This window comes from Piliocolobus tephrosceles, chromosome X (assembly GCF_002776525.5).
Source record: "Piliocolobus tephrosceles isolate RC106 chromosome X, ASM277652v3, whole genome shotgun sequence".
NCBI classification, from domain to species: domain Eukaryota; kingdom Metazoa; phylum Chordata; class Mammalia; order Primates; family Cercopithecidae; genus Piliocolobus; species Piliocolobus tephrosceles.
Genome location: NC_045455.1, coordinates 5,654,013 through 5,675,890, shown reverse-complemented (window position 1 = coordinate 5,675,890; position 21,878 = coordinate 5,654,013). Strand labels below are relative to the sequence as shown.

Below are 21,878 nucleotides of genomic sequence, written 5' to 3'. Positions count from 1 at the left end.
GCGCATGCTCGGGAGAGCGGGCAGGGTTCCCACTCCGGGAGCGGAGACGGAGAACAGGTTATGTGGGAGCCGGCGGGGGCATTTGCCGGCGACACCCGAGCGGGGGCCGGAAGTGGGGCCACAGTGCACCGCAGGAGCTGCGGGCTAGACCGTGGCGACGGCAGCGGCCCCTGGGCTGGAGGAGGATGATGAGGAGCGACGGAAGCGACGCGGGGGTACGCTGCTGCGCGGCGCCCGGTTTCGTGCCCGCGGCCGACTGCGCAGCCTGTCCGCGAGTCTGAGTAAGTGCGGCTTGGGGACCCCGAGCCCGCGGGGCCCGAGCGCCGGTCCGCGCCTTCTAGGAGGGTCGTGGGGAGCCGCCGGCTCCTCAAGACAGGCGCGAAACCCTCCCGGGAGGCCGTGGGGGGGAGCCCCGGGGCCAGTGCGGCTTCCCGGGGGGGTCGTGAGGGGGCCGAGCGCCGGGGGCTGTGGAGGACCAGCTCGGGGCGCCGTTCCGTTCTGGGCTGCAGCCCTGCCTCTACTCCGCTCACCCCTCACCAGGGGCAGCAAACTGAAGCCACATACCTGTTTTGGAAACTTAAGGTGCGCGCATTGCCAGAGGCTCGCCGGTTGTCGTTTTGTAATTGGAACCTAAAACGTATCTTAGTGTTCTGTGTCAATTGCATTTCAAAAACCTATGATCTTTAAAATGCAACCCTCCTCTCCCCCACAGACATGAAAAGTAAAATAGAATAATTGCAGCTACTAGGTTGGAGAAAGGGAGGGTCCCAATCTAATCACGCCGGTAACAGGGTTAGACCTGTGAATATCAGGGCAGGAAGTTCTGGGGCATTCAGGAAATATCAAAAAAGCACTCCATACAATCGAAGTCAGTTTTGCTGTAGATTTTAGTCAACATTTAAGTAAAATGAATTACTAGTGTTACTGCCCAAAGTATCAAAACCAAAAAAAGTCCGTCCCCATTTAACAACTCTTATTTATGTTTACTATGTGATAGTAACTGGATAGAGAGAGATGAGTATATTGGCTTTGTGTGTTGGTATTGGATTTTCACTGATCTCTTTTGACGGGAGAGGGTTCGTGGATCAATACTTATTTGTATGCATGCTTAGGGAAATCACTCGTCTTTGACTAAAATACCAAATTTTATTTCACTGTGTAAGATTTCGTGATTGCCCATTTAGTGTTAATGCCATGAAATCCTACCTAAGACATCAGCTGCTGAATTAAATAATTGTTAATAGAGGCCCACTATGCATGAGGCACTGCTGCATACTAAAAATGTGGAGTTGGATAGGATGAGATCTCTGTCATCAAGGAACTCACAGCCTGTGTAAGCAGGTTAATTACGCTGTAATAGTAACTTCTGCCACGTAAGTTTGCACAAACTACAGAATATGGAATGGATGGCAGGAGGGAGTAGGGGTCCAAGGAAAGCTTTTTGGAGGATCTACTAGCTGAGTTTGGTTTTAACAGAAAAAGAGTGCATTGCTCTGATTACTTCTTGTATTCGGATACGGTAGCCTCTAGGGAATTATGTCCATTATTTAATCCAGGACTAATAGAACTTCTAGTTGTCCTTACTTTCACATACTCTGCTATAGTAGATAATTAATTTAAATTTTGTCTCATAGAAGTAGCTGCACTTAACACACTGTTACATTTTATCTCAACAGTGTTTCAATTTAATCTTTCATCCTCCTTTTACATATGAGGAAATATATATTTAGAGAGGCTAAGTGAGTTGGCAAAAGCTACCTATCTATTAACAACAGACCATGACCCAAAACAGCGTCTCCTTTCCATTGCACCACACTGCCTCCGATTGATAGTTAACTTGGAATGATGAAAGCAAGCCAGGTACCTACAGGTAGCTCTTGGCACACTGCCCTCTTCTTGGGCACGTCAAAGGCCTCTTGGCATGTGAATAAGAGGGTTTACTAACCAAATTGTCTTGGGCTAGCAATGTAACTTAGTGATAGGTACAGGAAGCTGTTGGACTGACATTTTCCCGTGATCTGTCCTCATAACTTATCTCAGGGGAATCTATTTCTGTTTCTCTGTTTAATGTATTACTCAGATTTTGAAGTCTTTCTAATCCTTGTTTAGTTGCGTCAGGAAAGTCTTAAGACCTTTAAATAGTTTTGTGTGTGTGTGTGTGTGTGTAGACTTAAAAAACGCTCCAGTTCTTCTAATGAAGATAGTTTTCCTCAAATGACCGATTTTGCAATCCATTATTACATTTTATGTTTCTGTTTCACCCGGTGTTAACTCCTACAACAGTGAATTCTGCTGAAATCCCTTGCAAAGATGTAGTATTTCCAGTACATGGACTATAGGCATTGATGAGCTAGCCTGAGAATCTAGATACTTCTAGTAAGGCTTCTCGTTGTACTTACTTTGGCATACGTAATGTTGTATAACACTGGTTTTATATAAAACAAATATTCTGAGTTTCATCCATCTAGTTTATAGGTAAAGTTTTAGAACATTGCCCATTTATAAATTGGAAACTTTGTGAATTTCATTATCAGTCTAACATCACTACAGTTTTAGGCTTGTGGTTTTTTTTTGAACATTTCAGATATTTATAATCTCGGAACAAATTGTGGTTGGCTTCCATAGTAACAATAATCTCTCATTTACTTCTGCCAGAGTTGACTCTATTTGCCAAGAATTTCAAACACGAAAAAGCTACTAAGTTGCTGCCTGGTATAATTTTTGAGCTATCTGCTCATACAGATTTAAATCCTAGTTTAAAATGCTGTCTGAACTATCCAGATATTATCCAGCATCTCCATAGGCAGTTACTGTTCATTTGTCCCATAGGACTATCAATACATACTTTTTCATTATTGATGGCATGTGGGTAACCATTAGGGAAATAGATAATTCATTCTGTGGTGTAGCCAACACCTTGATAGCAGCTATTTGTGTTTCCATTTTAGCTGTGCAGCTGGCATGGTTTCTTAACTTCCCAATGCTTAACAGAAGAGGAGAGAGATTGATATAAGAATACTGAATCTGAGTTCCACATTACTTCACATGTGATTGGAAGCTGTGATTCACCCAGAGTAATTAATGAGCACCAGGGGATGTGGGGTCCTCATTCTCTGCTGGGATGTGGATGTTGGCATTGACACATGAACGCGCTTTCCACTTGTTACAGTCTTCACTTGAACCTGCACATTGTTCTTTCCACTTGTAGTCATCTTTTTCTTTTTTAATGTATGAACTGTTTTTATTTTTAAACAAGCTGTTCCCAAAATTATCAATTTAGGATGAACTTTAAGACCTTTAAAGAAATAATAGTACATTTATGACTTAGGACTTTTTAATTGTATTTGAAATTGTTTAGCCTTTTGCCAAATTGTTTTTGGGAAATTTGTTGTAATTCACCTATGGGTAATGCACTTTTTTGTATTTTTAAAAGACCACTTGCTAGTGGCAGAATCCGTAACTCAATATACAATGTGCAATACAATGTACACTTTTTTTTTTTTGAGGAGAAGTCTCACTGCGTCACCCAGGTTGGAGTGTAGTGGCAATGATCTCAGCTTGCTGCAACCCCGACTCCTGGGTTCAAGTGATTCTCGTGCCTCAGTCTCCCTAGTGGCTGGGATTACAGGCACGTGCCACCATGCCCGGCTAATTTTTTGTAATTTTTAGTAAAGACGGTGTTTTACCATGTTGCCCGTACTAGTCTCAAACTGCTGGGCTCAGTCAGTCCCCCTGCCTTGGCTTCCTAAAGCGCTAGGATTACACGCATGAGCCACACGCCTGGCCCAATGTACACTTTTTAATTAAAAGTAATTAGAATAACTAGAATTTAATTTGTAGGGCAGTTCTGACCTTCATTAAAATACAATTTTTATTATAAAATGTTATCTATGATATAGTAGATTTTGTCTAGTTTACTCTCCTACTAACCTTACGGCAATAATTAAAATGTATTACTATACTCTTGAGTTTCAGTTCTTGATATATTTAAGTTTTTATTTATTTTTAATTTTTGGAGAAAATATTACTGGGTAAAAACTTTAAATATATTTGTGTAATAATGCAGAAAGGATTTAAATAAATGTAATATATCTTAATTTGAAGAGGGCAAGTCTCGGGGCGTAAGGCAATACAGTTATATGGTTAAATAGTGTGGAACAGTGATTCTCAAGCTTTTTGGTCTCAGATACCTTTACATTTTAGAAATGTAAAGGTCCCAAAGATTTTTTTGTATTAAAGTTTTAATTCATTTAAAAATAGCAGTGGTAAGTTCATTACATACTCACATAAATAAAATTTTATGTAAAACAATTTTAATTACAAAAAGTAGAGATGTGGGATTATATTTTTGTAATTTAATGTCTGCCTCATAGAAGGCAGGCGGATTATTGGGCTCTTTAAGTGAAACATGAAGGAAGTGAGGCTCACACAAATTTGTCGTTGTAAAGAGAAGGGTATTGTAATAGAGAACTGTGGATACTCTTTGGTGCGACTGACTCCATCACTCAACAGGAGGCACTTCCTTAGAGGTCAGTTACATCATGCCATCTGAAACCTACATTAGAGAAATTTTTGTCTCTTGTTACATCAAAATCTATTGATTTGTAGTGAATTTTTTACTCATGTTTGCTTGATTTTGTGACACCATTCATTGGTCATTTGGAATATGTTGGTTTATTGAGTTATGCAGATTCTTCCAAATGGTGGCACATTTAATATTAATAGATTACCACAGTGCCATCAAAAAGGTCTCTTAAGTGTTGAGGAACTATTGGCAACCTCATTCATTTTCTAGTAAATATCTGCCAAACCTCTAAGTCTGAACAACCATAGTTTGTCAGTTGTCTTTTTGAATAAAAATATTGTCACCTGAACAAAGGAGCTAGTTCAGCTCACAATTCAAATGTATTTCAATACACAGCACAACATGCTTTATGTGCACTTCCAATTTTGTCACACATTTATCACACAGTGTGTTAAAAAGATGTGTACTTGTTAGTTGAGATAAAGTAATTTTTACTACTACTTTGACATTCTTAAGTGAACTGGATTATTCCCTCATTTACTGTGAGCTTATGGTGATAAAGAATACAGTGACTCCAACATGTGAGGCCACTACCTTGATTCTTGTAAAGGCACCAGCAATTTTCCCAATCATTGCTTATGCACCGTTAGTGCACATGTCAAACAGTGAGAAAGGTAAATGACATTTTAGTATTATTATGAGCATAATATTGATCTTGTGGACCCCATTACAGGGTCTTGGGGACCCTCAGGTTTCTGACCACCTTTTGAGAACCACTGGCATAGAAAGATCTCAGATTTCATAGAACCCTCAAAGTCCATCCAGTTTAACAGCTCTAAATTCCTCTATGCTATCCTTGCCAAGTATTTATTTAGATTATGCTGAATACTTGCAGTTTCTGTGAATAATTGTGCTAAATGAATAAAAATAAGTGTCACAGACAGCTGTTTGATGGAAAGTAATAGAGATTCTTAATCCTGGAGTTACGCTTTGTCCTGCTTTTAAAACATTGCATAAGTTTCACTTGGTTTCTCTAAGTAATCAACCTTGATGAAATCCAGAGACTACTAAAATTATGTTGTGAAGGAAAGATATAGCTAAGGTTTTGATTTTCCTTTGCTGTTTGTAAGGACAATTGTCATCTTTCTTTGATTTTTCTTTGTCTGCTCTATAATTAAATGAACTTATGTTAGATATATGTAGTTATCTGTATACATGTCTGTCTCCTGAGTAGCTCAAGAGTCGCTTGAACATTACTGAGTAGATCACAAGCTACTTGAGAGCAAGGGCTGTATAGTATACTAGGATGCATTGGAATCTGATGACCATCTCTTCCGGAAGAGGCTGGGAAATCAACTATAGGCCTCCTTCAGTGGTGCATGCTGGATTTCATAACTTCCCTGGGAGCCTGCAGTGATGTTCTGAGGACTCATTCCATTCATGGTGGGCATGACTTCAATATTGATCTCTTTTTTTAAAGCATCAGTTTATAAAATAGTTATTTAAATTAAATAATTTTCCTTAAAAATGGAACCGTTTGTGATCCTCCAGGTACCTGTATGAACATAGGAGATGATTAGTACACATCAGATAAGCGTAGCCATCACTCATGCCATTAGCTGACTTACCATTCAGCTAACACTGTTAGCCAGCAAGGTGATGTGAGAGCTTTACAGTTCTAGACTGCTCTTATTTTTAGTCTCAAATTGTTTATTACATACCAATAATGGACTTAAATTTAGAGACAGTAAGTAGGGAGCACTAGAGGTGTACAACAAGCCAATTAGGACCGTAAATCCTCAAGATGAGCACCATATCTTAAATTGCATCAGATGATCAAACTACTTATGTAGTATAGCAGGATGTCACTAATACGACAAAACCATTCTTTTAAAAGGAAAACAATCATATCTAATTTATACTGTACATGATGATAAAGATTAGTCATGCTTTCAGTAGATTAGTTTTTGAGACACACTCACTAATATCAATGTGACACTTCAAACCACTTCATTTAGAAAGCACAAAAGTTATTTCTAAGGTTGATTTTTTTTTCATTCAAATACAAGACTGGTACAGGTTATAATAAACTGTAACACTTAAATCTTTGCTATATATCCTGGGTTTTTAAAAAATACATTTGTTTACACGTCATGCTTTTTTGTGTGCATAATTAGCATAAAGCCTGCAAAACGTTGGGAAGGGAGCAGGATGCGTTTAGTTTTGGATAAGTTTGAAATATCAGTAAAGCATCAGGTACGTGAGGAACGGGTAAATTAAGATTGTAGGTGAAGAGTAGATTTGTAGATTGGGAATAATTCATACACAGGTGTGATAATTGGCACCATGAAAAGGAATGAAATCACTGAGGGAAAGAACGTAATAACATAAAAGAGTGGAGAAGACCTTGGAAAATGCTTGCTTTTCGGGGTATAGGGCAGAGAGAAACAGCAATTTGAGTATAGAGGAGAAGCCAACAGCAGATGACACTTTGGGGGTCTGGTGTTGCAGTGTGGATTGAGAAAAATCCACTAGATTTATTTTAAAGTGAAGTTTACATTTTATGAGAGATCATTGTGGGAACTCAGCAAGTTCTCAGATAGCAAATGGTTAAGGAGTTACTGGGGGTGATTAAAACCACAGATTGGTGGATTTTAGAAATGTTTGACATGTAATACCAGATCTGATAACACAGCAAACAGAAAATTGAGTAATGGGACTGTGATGTATTCATTTAAGATGTAGACACAAGGTTAAAAATACATACAATAATGATGTAAAAGAAGACTGGAAGATGAGAAGTTATTGATTATCTACATTTCTGTATTCTACATAGAACAGGTCTGATGGGCTTTCCCACTTAGCAGCCCTTCTAGTTGATACAAGTTTGAGTGTATTAAATGCATCCTTTTTCCTGATTTTTATGATGCTAAGATCTTCTCAGCAAATGGATTTCACATGCAGAAGAACCTGACAAATAATACATCTCTTCTGAAGACACATTTTATAAGTGTTTTACCACATAGGACATACTTGATTGCCTCACTCATTCTTCATGACTAGTAGCAGTGGTCTTGGGGTCAACTGGACATTGATGCTCACAAGACCCAGTAGACCGTAGTGAACCATACTGTGCGTCAGCCTCTCTGCTTTTTTGAAAACCCAACATGTCAGTGTTAGGTATATTGTTCCCAGATGATAGCTCAGGTCTAGTGGAAAATGACACAAGGGTGGGAGTGAGCGCCACCCCTGCTCAGCTGCTTCATGTCTTTTTGTAACAGCATATGAGTATAGCATCCAGGACTAAGCAAATGACAAGCCAATTACAAGTCATATTCGATTCAGAAAAGCCCCTGTTTATACTTCCCACTGGGCATGTTTAGCCCTGCTCACAGTCCTCTCAATCCAGATGTAGCTCATCAGTAGGAGCCGTTTTTACTACACTGTTGCTTAGAAACACAACTGATATCCCACCTTTATCAGGTTTCCAGGGAAACAGTGCAGGAAGGTTAAGGAGAGGTCGTTTTTTATCTGAAGAGGGAGAAAGATTTTGTTAACCCTTTACTCACACTAATTTATTGACAAAATAAATAGAAAACATAATGCTGGCTGTAGGATCCATGCAGTCGACTTTATTAGAGGCAGTGTTTGTTTTTATTGACTGTCATAACATCTGGGTATGAAGTTGTTTTTACATCTCAGCAGATGGTGCATGGTAATTGTGCTTTGCTGCTACTTTTCAGCAAATTCAGTAAATTGAAAGTCCTTCCTGATATTGTTTACTTGTCCTGATTCCTTTAAGATCATCTTTGAGATGAAACTGTCATACAGACTAGGGAACAGAGATTATTAGCAAGCGGAGTTAGCTAAAAGTAAGGCAATCTGTGAGTGGAGTTCTTACTCTAAACCACCAATGTAAGAATATCTTAAAGAGAAAACACGCCCATACCCATGCACTCCACCATCCCAGAGCAATTTTTATTAACCTATTCTTAACAATGACTCCCATTTGATACTACTGAAGATGAATTGACTTTTATTCCGACTTCTGTAGTCCAAGAACTCATTGTAAGATTATGATTGTTTATCACAAAACAGTTTAGTTAATGTGACTTTTCAGGAATGTTTTGTGGAAAACTATAAGTTTATCCCTTATTATTCCTAGCCAGTAAAAGACCCAAACAAATATGCCTCTTTTTCTGATGTTGTTTTAAACATATGTGCCCACTGCTCAGAATACTTTTATTTTTTAAAATAAATTTAATAATTTATATATGTAATTAGATTATTTAAAAATGTTTTAGTCATAAGTATATATAAAGTGCTGTACTAGACATTAGAGATACAATAGTGAAAAAAGAGAAATACACTTCCCAGCCTTATAAATTTTAATTCATTATTGTTTGCTAAAATTAGATGTTAGAGGCTCCTAAAACGCAAATAACTTTTCAAAGTTCTTAAGTTGAAAATTTATGTAAATTGATACAAATGTAAATGTAAAATTCACATTGTAAATTATGCTTTATTCATATATTTGGAGCTATTTTATCTGATTTTATAATAATTTTTTAAGTAAGAACTAATTTGAGCAGAACACATTAAGAAAGTAGTAGAGCCAGAAATACTAGTCACAAAAGCAAATACAGTTAACGTGTCTATAACATTTATGAATGATCTTATTATTAATCTTACTTGATACTAATGACCAGCCTTATAGGTAAGCGTTTAAAAAACTCTCATTCTACTGAAAAGGCAGTTGAGACTGGAGATAGGTGATAAGTAGTTATTCAGGGAGGATGTGATACTGTAATAAAACTTGCTACCACTGGGTGGCAGTGTTGATTCCTGGGAAATCAGAGAAAAATGGTTTATGTTCAAAAAGGTTCAGTTCATTTGAATAATTCAAATGTAAAAGTCTATGTTTAGTGAAGTAATAGTAAAAAATGAAATTTGTTAAATCATTCAACTCATTATTTGTATAATCAGTCTATAACTTCTTTATAGCAGTTCGGTTAGTGGGAAAGAAGGAAATGTATTTTTAAAAATTCAGTAAATAAGCATAAGTAGATGAATAGTATATAAAAAAATTTGTAACATATCTCAGTTCTTTTGCCTGTTTAAGACAACATGTATAAACCTTTTGAAAACAAAAAATTATCTTTTAATAGTTTTTCTTTACTTTCTTTATATCAGTTACATATTTTAGTAATCTTTTTAAAAGTTGTTCTCCAGTGAGTCATTTTACTTTATTTATTTCTGGTTCTCAGAGGATTTCTGTGTATTTGTTTCACACTGAACCATCAAGTATTTATTGCCTTATCAATACATTTTAGCAGTCTATTGACCCCAGGATGTGCAACTTCAGTAAAGAGTATATAAAAGATACTGCCGATCTCATGACACTAGCAATATATTTATTTTTCATTAGATATGAAAGATAAATCATTAATCATTTTCTTAAAAATAATACAATATTAGAATCTAGTGTTTAAGTAAATTATTTAAGTTTAGTATTAAAACTTCAAGGTAGAGGGGGGATACTTTTATTCTTTTTTTCCCTAGTTTTTTTTAAATTTTGTTTTGTTTTGCCCAATTTCTTATCCTAGTTTCTTTAGTTTTTGCTACAGTATATGAAAAAAATTGACAAAGTATATTAGATTGGTCTTGCTATGTTAGAATTTCTGAACTGCCTCTTCAGTTCAATTTGCCCTGGACATACGTAACCTAACAGTAAATGTACCACTGTTAGGAGAATCATGCTTGTTTGCCTCCCAGCTCATCTACATTGAGAGCCAGATGATGGCCAGTCTACTTACGCCCCTGAACTTGTTTTCTCTTTTAAGAAAAAAAAAATGACACTATCGCATCAACTTTTTGGGGGGTCATATCAGTGAGAACATATAAATGAAGGTAGCTGGCCGTAAATAAGCACTTTTTAAAAATAAATTAGTTTGAAGAATACTAATGTTTCATAAATAGGACAGTGGAGGGCTATGGTAGAACATATGAGAACAGAAAGGACAAGGGAAATTATAGCAGCTACTTTTGTGGATGGACTATGCCTATTACCATATTTAACAATTACGTGTGGCCTAGTACCATAGTTTATTATATTATTGATTTTTAAAAAATAATCGATACATGTTGAATTATTAATATTCTCCCTCTCTCTCTCTAGGATACTTACAGAGAGCTACAATGGAAAAGTCCTGGATGCTGTGGAACTTTGTTGAAAGATGGCTAATAGCCTTGGCTTCATGGTCTTGGGCTCTCTGCCGTATTTCTCTTTTACCTTTAATAGTGACTTTTCATCTGTATGGAGGCATTATCTTACTTTTGTTAATATTCATATCAATAGCAGGTATTCTGTATAAATTCCAGGATGTACTACTTTATTTTCCAGAACAGCCATCCTCTTCACGTCTTTATGTTCCCATGCCCACTGGCATTCCACATGAAAACATTTTCATCAGAACCAAAGATGGAATACGTCTGAATCTTATTTTGATACGATACACTGGAGACAATTCACCCTATTCCCCAACTATAATTTATTTTCATGGGAATGCAGGCAACATAGGTCACAGGTTGCCAAATGCATTACTTATGTTGGTTAACCTCAAAGTTAACCTTTTGCTGGTTGATTATCGAGGATATGGAAAAAGTGAAGGAGAAGCAAGTGAAGAAGGACTCTACTTAGATTCCGAAGCTGTGTTAGACTATGTGATGACTAGACCTGACCTTGATAAAACAAAAATTTTTCTTTTTGGTCGTTCCTTGGGTGGAGCAGTGGCTATTCATTTGGCTTCTGAAAATTCACATAGGATTTCAGCCATTATGGTGGAGAACACATTTTTAAGCATACCACATATGGCCAGCACTTTATTTTCATTCTTTCCAATGCGTTACCTTCCTTTATGGTGCTACAAAAATAAATTTTTGTCCTACAGAAAAATCTCTCAGTGTAGAATGCCTTCTCTTTTCATCTCTGGACTCTCAGATCAATTAATTCCTCCAGTAATGATGAAACAACTTTATGAACTCTCCCCATCTCGGACTAAGAGATTAGCCATTTTTCCAGATGGGACTCACAATGATACATGGCAGTGCCAAGGCTATTTCACTGCACTGGAACAGTTCATCAAAGAAGTCGTAAAGAGCCATTCTCCTGAAGAAATGGCAAAAACTTCATCAAATGTAACAATTATATAATGTTTCCCTTTTTGATTATTGCATTGTATTTTGATTTGTGCAGAATGATAAAGAATGTTCCTTTTAGAAGTGTGTTATGTCTGTACCTGTCTGAAGAGTGACATTAAACTTTGAAAGGACTTCACTGCTCCTTTATGATATTCCAAATAGTTTTTTACATTTGAAAAACTAATTCTTGGGATTATTTCATACATTTTCATCAAAACTTTCAATGTGGTTAGGTATTCATATCTTTAGTTTAATATGTCAGTATATTAGATATTGTTCAAAAGTTTCTTGTTGCCAAAGTGGTGTAATCTGTTACACAGATGAATAGCTAGATGTGGAAAGAGATATGTAAACAAGAAACCTTTGGGTATTATTTCTTAAGTAAATATTGGGACAATCATGGTAAGCAAACTTAGTTCTGTAACTGCATTTTTCACCTTAAAAGTTAAATGAAATGCATGATGGTATTTTATTCCTTGAATTATGCAATGCAACATTTTACATGTAAATAGCACTGGTCATATACTGATGTATATGGTTATCTGGGTTATATCTATTTTTATGTAAACTCTATTTTGTTTTTGGCAAGAAGTGAAATTGAGACCTGTGTGCAGGTCACCATTGAATTTTGCTCTGGTGAATGCTGAGATCCAGCTTTTTCTTACAAATAAATGGGACCCTGTTTTCCAATATAAATGTACCGTGTTTTTGTTAGGTACAGTCTGGATCATGGCAAGTAGAAATAGAAATTTAGAATTTTACTGCAGCTTTGATGTGCATATTTGAACTTTTTGACATTTGTAACTTTGGTGGCAAAGAGAATTTTAGCTTCTATCGATTTTGTAAGTCTTCAGCTGAACCACTCATAGCAGTCGTAGTGAAGATTAGCACTAGTTAGAATTAAATGAGGAAGTCTTTTATCTTTACAGGATTGTACATACTACTTTATAAGAATTCTCACATTTGATTTTAAGTCCCAGTACCTAGTTATATCTATCCTATCAAAGGCAAGATATCATTTATTGAACTTCTTGAAAATAAAAGTTACACAGTCCAACAACAACAACAACAACAAAAAACAATGTTCTTGGTTTAATGTTCCAGTTGCTGTGAAATATAACTCCTACAATCAAAAGACAGTTTTAGGAAGTCTTATTTATTTATTTTAAAAGTTTTACATGTAGGAGTGTGGGAATGAAGGAATTCTGGAGCTTTTTGATACAAAACCGATTACCACATTTAGCAGTTAAATAGCTATAGGTGGGAAGTAGGATTTAGATACATAGAAAAGTAAGAAAATCTTAGAAAAAAGCCCCTTAAAACTTGCAGGATTTACCTTAATAAAAATACATGCTCTGAGTCATAATTGTGCCAAGTTGTTTCATGCAGTCCTCAAAAATTAGATGTAATTGAGCTTTGTGTAATATTATGTCAGCTTTAACATATAATATTTTGAATATTTTAGCTGTATTTAGTGGCTTTCTGCAAGCAACTAGAACAGAGAAATAATGGGTCAATAATGTTGACCTCAATTTAAAACTTTCAATGGAGATAGGGCTAGAAATACTTTTGCCAAATAGCATTCTTATTCACTTTATGCCAGTGTTTAGAAAAAATAAATTATAGCAAGTATGGTTTCTAAGAATAATGTTTTTCTATAAATTATTAATTGTAAAAAGTCTCGCTTTTTAAAACAAGTTGGTAATGCATATCATGGAAGGCATATTTTGTATGTATAAATTTACCACAATTAAAGGCTACTTTTCTTGTCAGTCCTTGCTATGTAGAATGACTATTCTAAATATAAATGTATTAAAAAGAAAATACAACAAAATGTATATTTAGACATGAGCTTACATGGCATACCTTATATATGTATCATTCTTTAAAGTTTACAAAAAAACACCTTATGTTTTTATGTAATCAGTCATTACACTACAGAGAAATTTATCAGCTTTAGTTCTGAATGTGCTGATGAGGTATAAAAGCTATTTCTTCATCAGTATTTTGCTTTTATGCTGCTTTTTCTTTTTGATACTCCAGGTTGATAAACTATCTTTTTAAATTTTAAGCCAGGACTTCAAAAAGTATAGAGTACTTGTTTGCCGTCCCCTACCTTCATTATCTTCGTAGGGTTAAGGAGCTTTTCTTTCTGCAGCTAAGGGCAGAGGCTGTGCCTAGGGCTGTACCACATCTTTCTTCAGTAGCATCTGTATTTGAGACTGTTTCGTTAGATGAGTAAGAGGTGGAAAACAAATTTAGTATCAGGGTCCATGAAGCCCATGGCATCAGTTTTGAAAATATTTCTAGTTTTGTAGCCAAAGCAATTGGTCCTGGTAAAATGAGACTTCTTCAGGAGTCACTCCTTCACTTTGGACCCATAGCTTAGTGAATGGAAGTATATGTACCTATCTTGTGTATTAACTTCTGTCTTATTTATGCAAGAGCAGCTATCGGAGTTTACAAAAGAACTCTAAGTTACTAAGTTACTATAAATTTGGGGATCCTAGAGTGATCTTAAATATGGCAAGATGCAGCTCATTTAGAATAAAATCTCACATCCATTATTTTAAAGGGAATGATTGGGGGGAAAAACTGGTGAAAAAAATATAAAAAAGGACCCTAAAAAGAATTCTGCAAATTAAGAGAAAAAATAATTTGTGACAGGTAATAGAATACTAGTATAAAACAACTAGAAAGAAAAGTGTGACACAGTTTTTACATTTAGATATAGAAAATAATGAGATTGGTGAAGGGAAATAGTGCAAAACATTTGGATGCAAAGCATTTCTAACAAAGTGGCTGTGGCACTTGACATTGCAACTACCCTGTTATTGCAATGTTTTTGACTTAAAATTGATATTTTCATAAAAATGGTGTTCTGAATTTTGCTACAGGGCTGCTGAAATTTATGATTACCTGTAGACACTTGATAATTACATAGATTACAGCTTGGGTAATATGTCACTGGAGTAATTACGCTATAATATCTGTTGAGAATTCATACCATCTGATGCTTACATATTTCTTACATTTGTAAGATTTGGCTTGGTGGGAATAGGTTTGGGGGAATTAAAGAGTGAAGGCCGTATTTCATTTTTTATAAATTATCTTTCAAGCTCAGATGGCTTAAGAGGAGTTTAGATTAAGGAGACCCTTTTCTCTTTGAGGATAGGGATAGGTAAGGTAAACTGTAAAAAGGATGTCACAGAAGTCACTTTTTAAATTTAAGTCACGGTTGAGATACTGAAATGTTCCACTGATTCTTCTCCTTTCCCTTTTTCCTATTGTGTTTGATAATTATATATATTTTTTAAAACTGTGAGAGGAAAAATTAGTCATAAGTAACCCTTTTGGATTATCCACTTAAATTTATGTATTTTCATATTACTCAGGTAAAGATGGAAATGACAGAGCACAGACATTTATTTTTTAAATTGATAGGGTAGAAAATGAAATGTACTTCTGTTTATTCTTAATACTATATATATATATATATACACACACATCGTTTTAGCAAATTGGAAATAATATATTCATTTGTATGGCAAGACAAATGCAGTCATCTTAATACCAGTCTACACATTTTTGCCAAATGGCGCAAATATACCTCCATTTATATTTTGTATCTTAAAATGTAGTTTAAACACAGGACTATATATGAGACACTTTTTTACAAAAAGTGCCGTATATACATATGTAACAGGTGAGTGTGTGTTTACCATAATTTATAATGATTTCTGTCAGTACAGCGTATATGGAAAATTCAAGTTGTTTTTAACATATTCAAGTATGTTCAGTATAAAGTTAATCCCATTTCATAATGTAAATCATTTTTGTTATTTGCCATATTTTATTTGAAGTAATAAAATTTTATAACTCAAATTTGAATGTCATAGTACATTGTGTGCTAACCATGGCAAGCAAACATTTACATTTGTTTTTTACAATAAATTTCTTTTAAAATATACTTTCTATTTTTCTGTACTGACATGCAATAAATTGGTACATTAAAAATTTGATTAATGTCTTCAGATAGTTTGTATTCAGTCTTTTTTAAAAATTGTTAATGTAGAATTTTATGGTAGGACATTAAAGTTTTCTCAATGGTTATGTAAAATTCCTTAATTTATGCTGAAATTAATGAATTTTATTCTAGTAATGGTGTGGATAAAAAAATAGAAGTTAGATTTATATTTCATTCCCCAGAGAGTATTATCCTCTTACATACATTTAATTTAGGCTCATATTAAAACTATACATGAACCACTGGTGAATGACTAATCCCTAATGTATTTCTTTAGTTAATTGAATCTAGGAATGAATACATTTTAACTTCATAATTATTATGTTGCCTTCAGATTTCATAAAATGCTTTTTTAAAAAATTCTGCTTTTTTTCTCCTCTTGTTTGTATTTTAGTTAATGGTTTTTAATGATCAAAAAAATGGCCTGATACTAACTCAGCCTTTAGGGGCCTATACCTTGCTTTTCCTAACAAGAAATGTGCACGCTTGAATATGTCAGAATGAGTTGGATCATAGGATGTGTATGATGAATCTTAAATGGTCCCCTGAAAGGGAAGATGAAGAATTCATGTATTGGAGCCCATCTTTGTATGGGTAGATCTGGTGGGAGCTAGGGTCTCTCATGTACTACCCTGAAAGATTGCCAACTTGAATCCTAGGGTGAAGTCGTTTTTAGATGACTATTTCTTAAGTTTGAAAGATAAGTTTTTTCACATTGCCATTTCACTCTCCAACTCTTTCCTTACATTCCATTACATAACTAAAAAGCATGAACAATTGGATCTGGCTAGAGACTATAACTCCTATCTCACTAAGGGGAGAGGAAGGTAAGGAAATGTTTTGAGTGTCTTCAAATATAAGGCCCAGGTGTTGAATGTGTTAATTGAATCCTCACAACAAACCTTCGAGTGATTCGTAGTCCCATTTTATAAGAAATAGACTCAGTGGTTCAGTAACATGCTCAAGGTTACCTAGAGTGAACCAAGATGTCAATCCAGGTCTCTAATTCTAAATTGAGGACAGCTATTTATTTGCTAATTTACCCAAACAATTTGAAAGTTTTGTTCATGTTGGAATAGATTAGAAATGTTGAAGTGGGTTACAAGTTGATCAGTTATTCAGGAATCCAAAAGAATTGACTATGAATTGAAATAAGTATTACACAGTAACGTACATGTTTTCAAAGTCATTAAATGTGTGTTTCTGTAGGAAAATCTAGATGTTAGTCTCATAAGAGTTATCCTCTCAAAAAATCTTGGAGTCGTCTTTTTATTCCTGATATTTTGAAGCACATCTTGCTGTTTTTCCAATAAGATTTATTTTCCCAACATTTCCACTACTACCATACCAGTCCCTCAAATTATTTCATAGTAGTCAACATTTTTATTGGGTGCTTTTTGTGTTCCAAGTATTGTTCTGACTCCTTTTTGTCGTTTATTCTTAATAACTGAATATAAACTGGATCATTGCCCTATTCTTTCTAACTTATCAGAAAAACTCTCTATCATTCCCTATCCAGTGATTTTCGGTGGCTGCATTTCTCAGTAGATCAAAGTCAAAGCTTTCATTTTATAGAGTCCTTTACAAACTAAACCTTGTAAAAGGTCTCTGTTCTTTCTCTTTCCAATCAAACTTACTCCTCTTCTGTTCATTTATTTATATCTGGTGCTTTAACCTCTAGATCCAATACCTCACTCCCACCTCTCTAGGTCCCTGAGTCCCTGACCAAATTTATGGTAGCTTTACCAATAGTTTTTTTTTTTTTCTTTTTCTGAATACCCGTTGCACTCAAAGCATTTTGTACTTTGATACTTGATTATATTCAATTCATTTCTTTATAATATATTGTCTTTTGATCTGACAGGAATGTCATGTGATTCCTGTCTTACATAGCACCTGGCACAGTGCTGAGCATGTTGTAGTACTACATACATTTTCTGTATAGAATGTGCACACTGATTATAAAGTTTGTCCGAACTTTTCCATCTTTAAGAAGAAAAAGACGAAGGCCATTACTTTAATACTTCACGTTTCTTAAAGGTTTAGACCTAAAATAGCAACAAACCTCGAAGTTACACAGGCACCCCAAAGTAATAATTAAAGTAGAAACATTGGAAGTTACCCATGTAATTACAGCAGTCTACAGAAAATAAGAGGGGCAATAATTGTGCAGGTTGTATGTTCCTTGAGGGCTCCATCTTAAGCAGAGCAGAAGAGACTGGTAACTGTAAGCTCAGGAGAGAGAGGAGCAAAGAGTACAGGTAGTGGATGTGGAACGGAGATCAGTGGAGATCAACAAGTGTGGCAGTATCAATAGATCTGGTGTTGGATAAGACAGGAAGAACCAGAAAGTCAGGTGGGCACATTAGTGGAAGGCCAAAGAAGCCCTTGTCATGGGACATCCAGTTTGGGTGATAGTGACTGTGCCAGTTGTGATTTCTTTCCGTCCTTTTTTAACCCTGTAGCCATGGTTCCCTTATTAAAAATTCATCATCACCATTACTTTTAAAACAAATGAAATGACGCAGACACTTGAATTAATGTGACACGGGCATTTTTCTTAGTCTTTTGTTCTAGAGCATATTTCTTGAGGTATAAGTGAGTTCCAGGCTCCTCTTTGCAAAGAGCATGCACGCCTCAAAACACAGGACAGATTGCATTAGGGAGGATGTGGGAAGGGCAGAATCTCTGGAGACAGTAAATATTATGGACTATTTGTGCTCTCCCAAAATTCATGTGTGAGACCCTAATCCCCAAAGCGATGGTATTAGGAGGTGGGGATTTGCGAGGCAGTGACCTTATGAGTGTGGAGGAATGAGGGCCCCCATGAAGAGAGCTACTCCTACCTCTCTCTGCCATGTGAGGATACAAGGAGATAGCTGTCTGCCAACCAGGAAGAGTGCCCTTACCAGACATAGGGTCTGCCAGCACCTTGATCTTGGACTTTCTAGCTTCCAGAAATGTGAGAAATACATTTCTGTTTAAGCCATTTAGTCTATGATACTTGTTACAGCAGCCCAAAGTGAGTAAGACAATAAACAGTTGTAATTCTTTCTTAAAAGTGGCCCTGGAGATGAATGAGAGCTGATTTAATAATTTTTCAAGCCTGCCATCCCTCCCAGTCTATTACTGTATTTCACCATTACCTATATTTGAATATCCTGCCATTAGTCATTAACTACTCATTAACACCTTGAGTTATAGACACACAGACACCAAGTATAGAGTTTCACCCAATAGATTATAAATTTTGTGAAGGTGGGCACAACACTCACTCCTCAATGGAGAGACCAATGCCTTTGACACATAGCTGACATTCAATAAACATTTAATGAATGAAAAAATTCCTGCCATACAGAAAATCTTCCACTACATAATGATATTGATGGAAAATATATTAACATTTAAATACATTTGTACTCAGAGTCACTTTTTGCGGGAGTGGAAAGCTCTAGAACTTTCAGTAGTCTCCATTTGCATCACTGCGCACCCCACAAGCTTGTAAAGGCTGCAGTATGCAGTTGGATAAATCTGGGCATTAAACTCAAGGTAGTCATAAAGGTGTTAATGCAGTACAAGGTGATGGTTACACTTACTAAAACACAATCATGTAATTAAAATAATTATGTTAATTAAAACGCAATCCTTAGAGGTTGGTTTACATGACATTTTGTTTACTGGAATACAAGGTAGTTGGGGTAGGTGGCCAAAATGATGTTTTATGGTGTTTTTCACTTAAAAGAAAAACAATAGAAGGCTTTTTTGAAGGGAAGGAGAATTTAAATTTTTCCATGTGCAAATTTTACCCTGTATTTGGAATATATATGTTTATAACAATTATTTGTGTTCCATTTTATAAGGGGAGTAGCTAATCTAAAATATAAATCATTTTTGTTCTAATAGTGCAATTTATTTCCTTTATTAGAATAATTGATGCTTAGAGCCTTAAATTCAAGAAAACATATTAATGAGTAATTCATTACCTTCTAATTCTTATTTATGTGAGTAAAGGTGGAAGAGATAAAAGGCAAATCATGGGGAATTTTTCAGAAGAAGGTCATTTTAGCAAAATATACTATCTGCTACTAAGAGATGGAAAAAAAATGCAAGGGAGTAGGAATACTGGAATGTGAGAAAAATATACGCTTCAATTACAATGTAGCTCAGAAGAGCACACTTTTTGATCTGCCTTGAGATTAAATAGTCCTATATCATTTTGTTGAATTTCCCTTTCTGCTTGAACCTCTCACTTCTTCCTCTGGAAGTATTAGTAGTCCCTCAATCCGGTTCCTTTTCTTTCTTTTTTCTCCATTCAAATTTTTATTGGTGGTATTGTTTTCAATCACAAACTTACAGAAAGTTGGAAGTACAGTAAAATAATTATTTTTAAATCATTGAAAATAAGTTCCTGAACTAATGCACCATCACCTGTGAATATTTCCATGTGTATTTATTAAAAATATTCTACACATTCACAATGCAACCATTACAGTCAAGAAATTAACCAATAATTTACTACCACTGAATTCTCAGATCCCTTTCAAGTCTTGCTAATTATCTCATTAATGTCCTTTATATTAACAGGATTGAGTTTCAAACCACAGGTTACATTTAGTTATGAAATCTCTTTAGTTTCTGTATTGGCTGGATAATGGCTCCAAAGTTAGCTGGTTCTAATCCCTGGAATCTGTACATGTTACCTTGTAAGGAAAAAGAGTTTTTGCAGATGTGATTAAATTAAGGTTCTTGACTTGGGAAGATTATCCTGGACTATCTGCGTAGGCTCCTAATCCAATCATAACTGCCATAAAAGAGAGGCAGAGGGAGATTTGACACACACACAGAGAGGAGAAGGATATGTGAAGATGGGGGTGGAGACTGCAGTGACCAGACCATGAGACGAGGAAGCCGAGGAACACTAGCAGCCACAGAAACTAGAAGCAAGGGAAGACTCCTCCCCAGAAGCCTTTGGAGGGGGTGGTCCTCCTGGCGCTTAATTTCAGACTGGTGGCCTCCAGAATGATCAGAGAATGAATTTCCATTGTTTTAATCTTCCAAGATTTTGGTAATTTATTATGGCTTTCATAGGGAGATAATACAGATTTTGGTAGAGGAAATGGGGAAATAGCTTTGGAGTTAGATAGTGAATAAGGCTAGAAGAATTTCGAGAAATGTACTACAAAAAGTGTAGATTGCATTAAAGAGACTGTTGGTAGCAATGTGGACATTAACTGGGCTTCTGGTGAGGATTCAGAAAGAAGTGAGGGGCATGGTAAGAGTGCCCCGATCATCAGCATTTTGGAGAAGGCTGAGGCCTGTAGTCCGTCCGGTAACATTACATGGTTCCTTTTTAATATCACTGGACTCTTTCACTAAAGGTGCTGTGCTTCTTAGGTCCAATAAGAGGAAGACGAGCTGAATATTAGATTAGAATTACCTTATTATAAGATGTCAACAAGTATACTTTACACATCATAGGAGCCCTGAAATTAAAGAGCCTGCAGTCTAATCTTCACTGTTCCACATATAAAATGAGAAATTTAAATAGAATATGTGGTGAAGCAGCCTCATATTTTCCTCCTTCCTTTCGGATTGTCAAAATAGTGATGCGGTTAACAATTTAATGTCAAGCTATATAAAATGTTTTATTTTTTGCCTACAAATGTGGTTTATATTTCTATCAAATGTCACAGTTTTCTCATAAAAAGTATCATTTTATTTAATGAGCTTGTAAATATGATTGAACTGCTATTGAAAGAGATTCTTCTGTATAAGAAGTTGTGTGACCTTGGGATGATATATCACCTTTCAGGGCCTTGTGAAAAGTGGCTGTTTGGCTCAGTTGGTTCCAGTGGCCGCTTCTAGCAAGGGCTTTCTTTTTTTTTTTTTTTTTTTTTTTTTTGAGACAAAGTCTCCCTCTGTTCCCCAGGCTGGAGTTCAGTGGCATGATCTCAGCTCATTGCAAGCTCTGCCTCCTGGGTTCATGCCATTCTGCTGCCTCAGCCTCCCAAGTAGCTGGGACTACCGGCACCCGCCACCGCGCCTGGCTAGTTTCTTGTATTTTTAGTAGAGATGGGGTTTCACCGTGTTAGCCAGGATGGTCTCCATCTCCTGACCTCATGATTT

The 21,878-nt window shown here is 35.9% G+C and overlaps 1 protein-coding gene across 2 annotated transcripts; it reads left to right on the top strand.

The window, feature by feature from the left end:
* On the top strand, positions 1–15,759 carry ABHD13 (abhydrolase domain containing 13). Of its 2 annotated transcripts, none has more exons than XM_023217638.1 (2): positions 1–281; positions 10,704–15,759. In XM_023217638.1, the coding sequence occupies exon 2, from the start codon at positions 10,724–10,726 to the stop codon at positions 11,735–11,737; it is 1,014 nt and encodes a 337-aa protein (XP_023073406.1). In that variant the 5' UTR covers positions 1–281; positions 10,704–10,723; the 3' UTR covers positions 11,738–15,759. The 2 variants fall into 2 exon arrangements, with proteins under 2 accessions (XP_023073406.1, XP_023073405.1); XM_023217637.1 differs by lacking the exon at positions 1–281 and adding an exon at positions 5,765–5,968.
* The last annotated feature ends 6,119 nt before the right edge of the window (positions 15,760–21,878 follow it).

Excerpts from the sequence above, each read along its gene's own strand:
- ABHD13 (XM_023217637.1), top strand. The coding sequence starts at position 5,905 with ATGCTGGATTTCATAACTTCCCTGGGAGCCTGCAGTGATGTTCTGAGG. Across the intron at positions 5,969-10,703 it reads GAGGACTCATTCCATTCATG|GATACTTACAGAGAGCTACA; the intron begins GTGGGCATGACT and ends CTCTCTCTCTAG.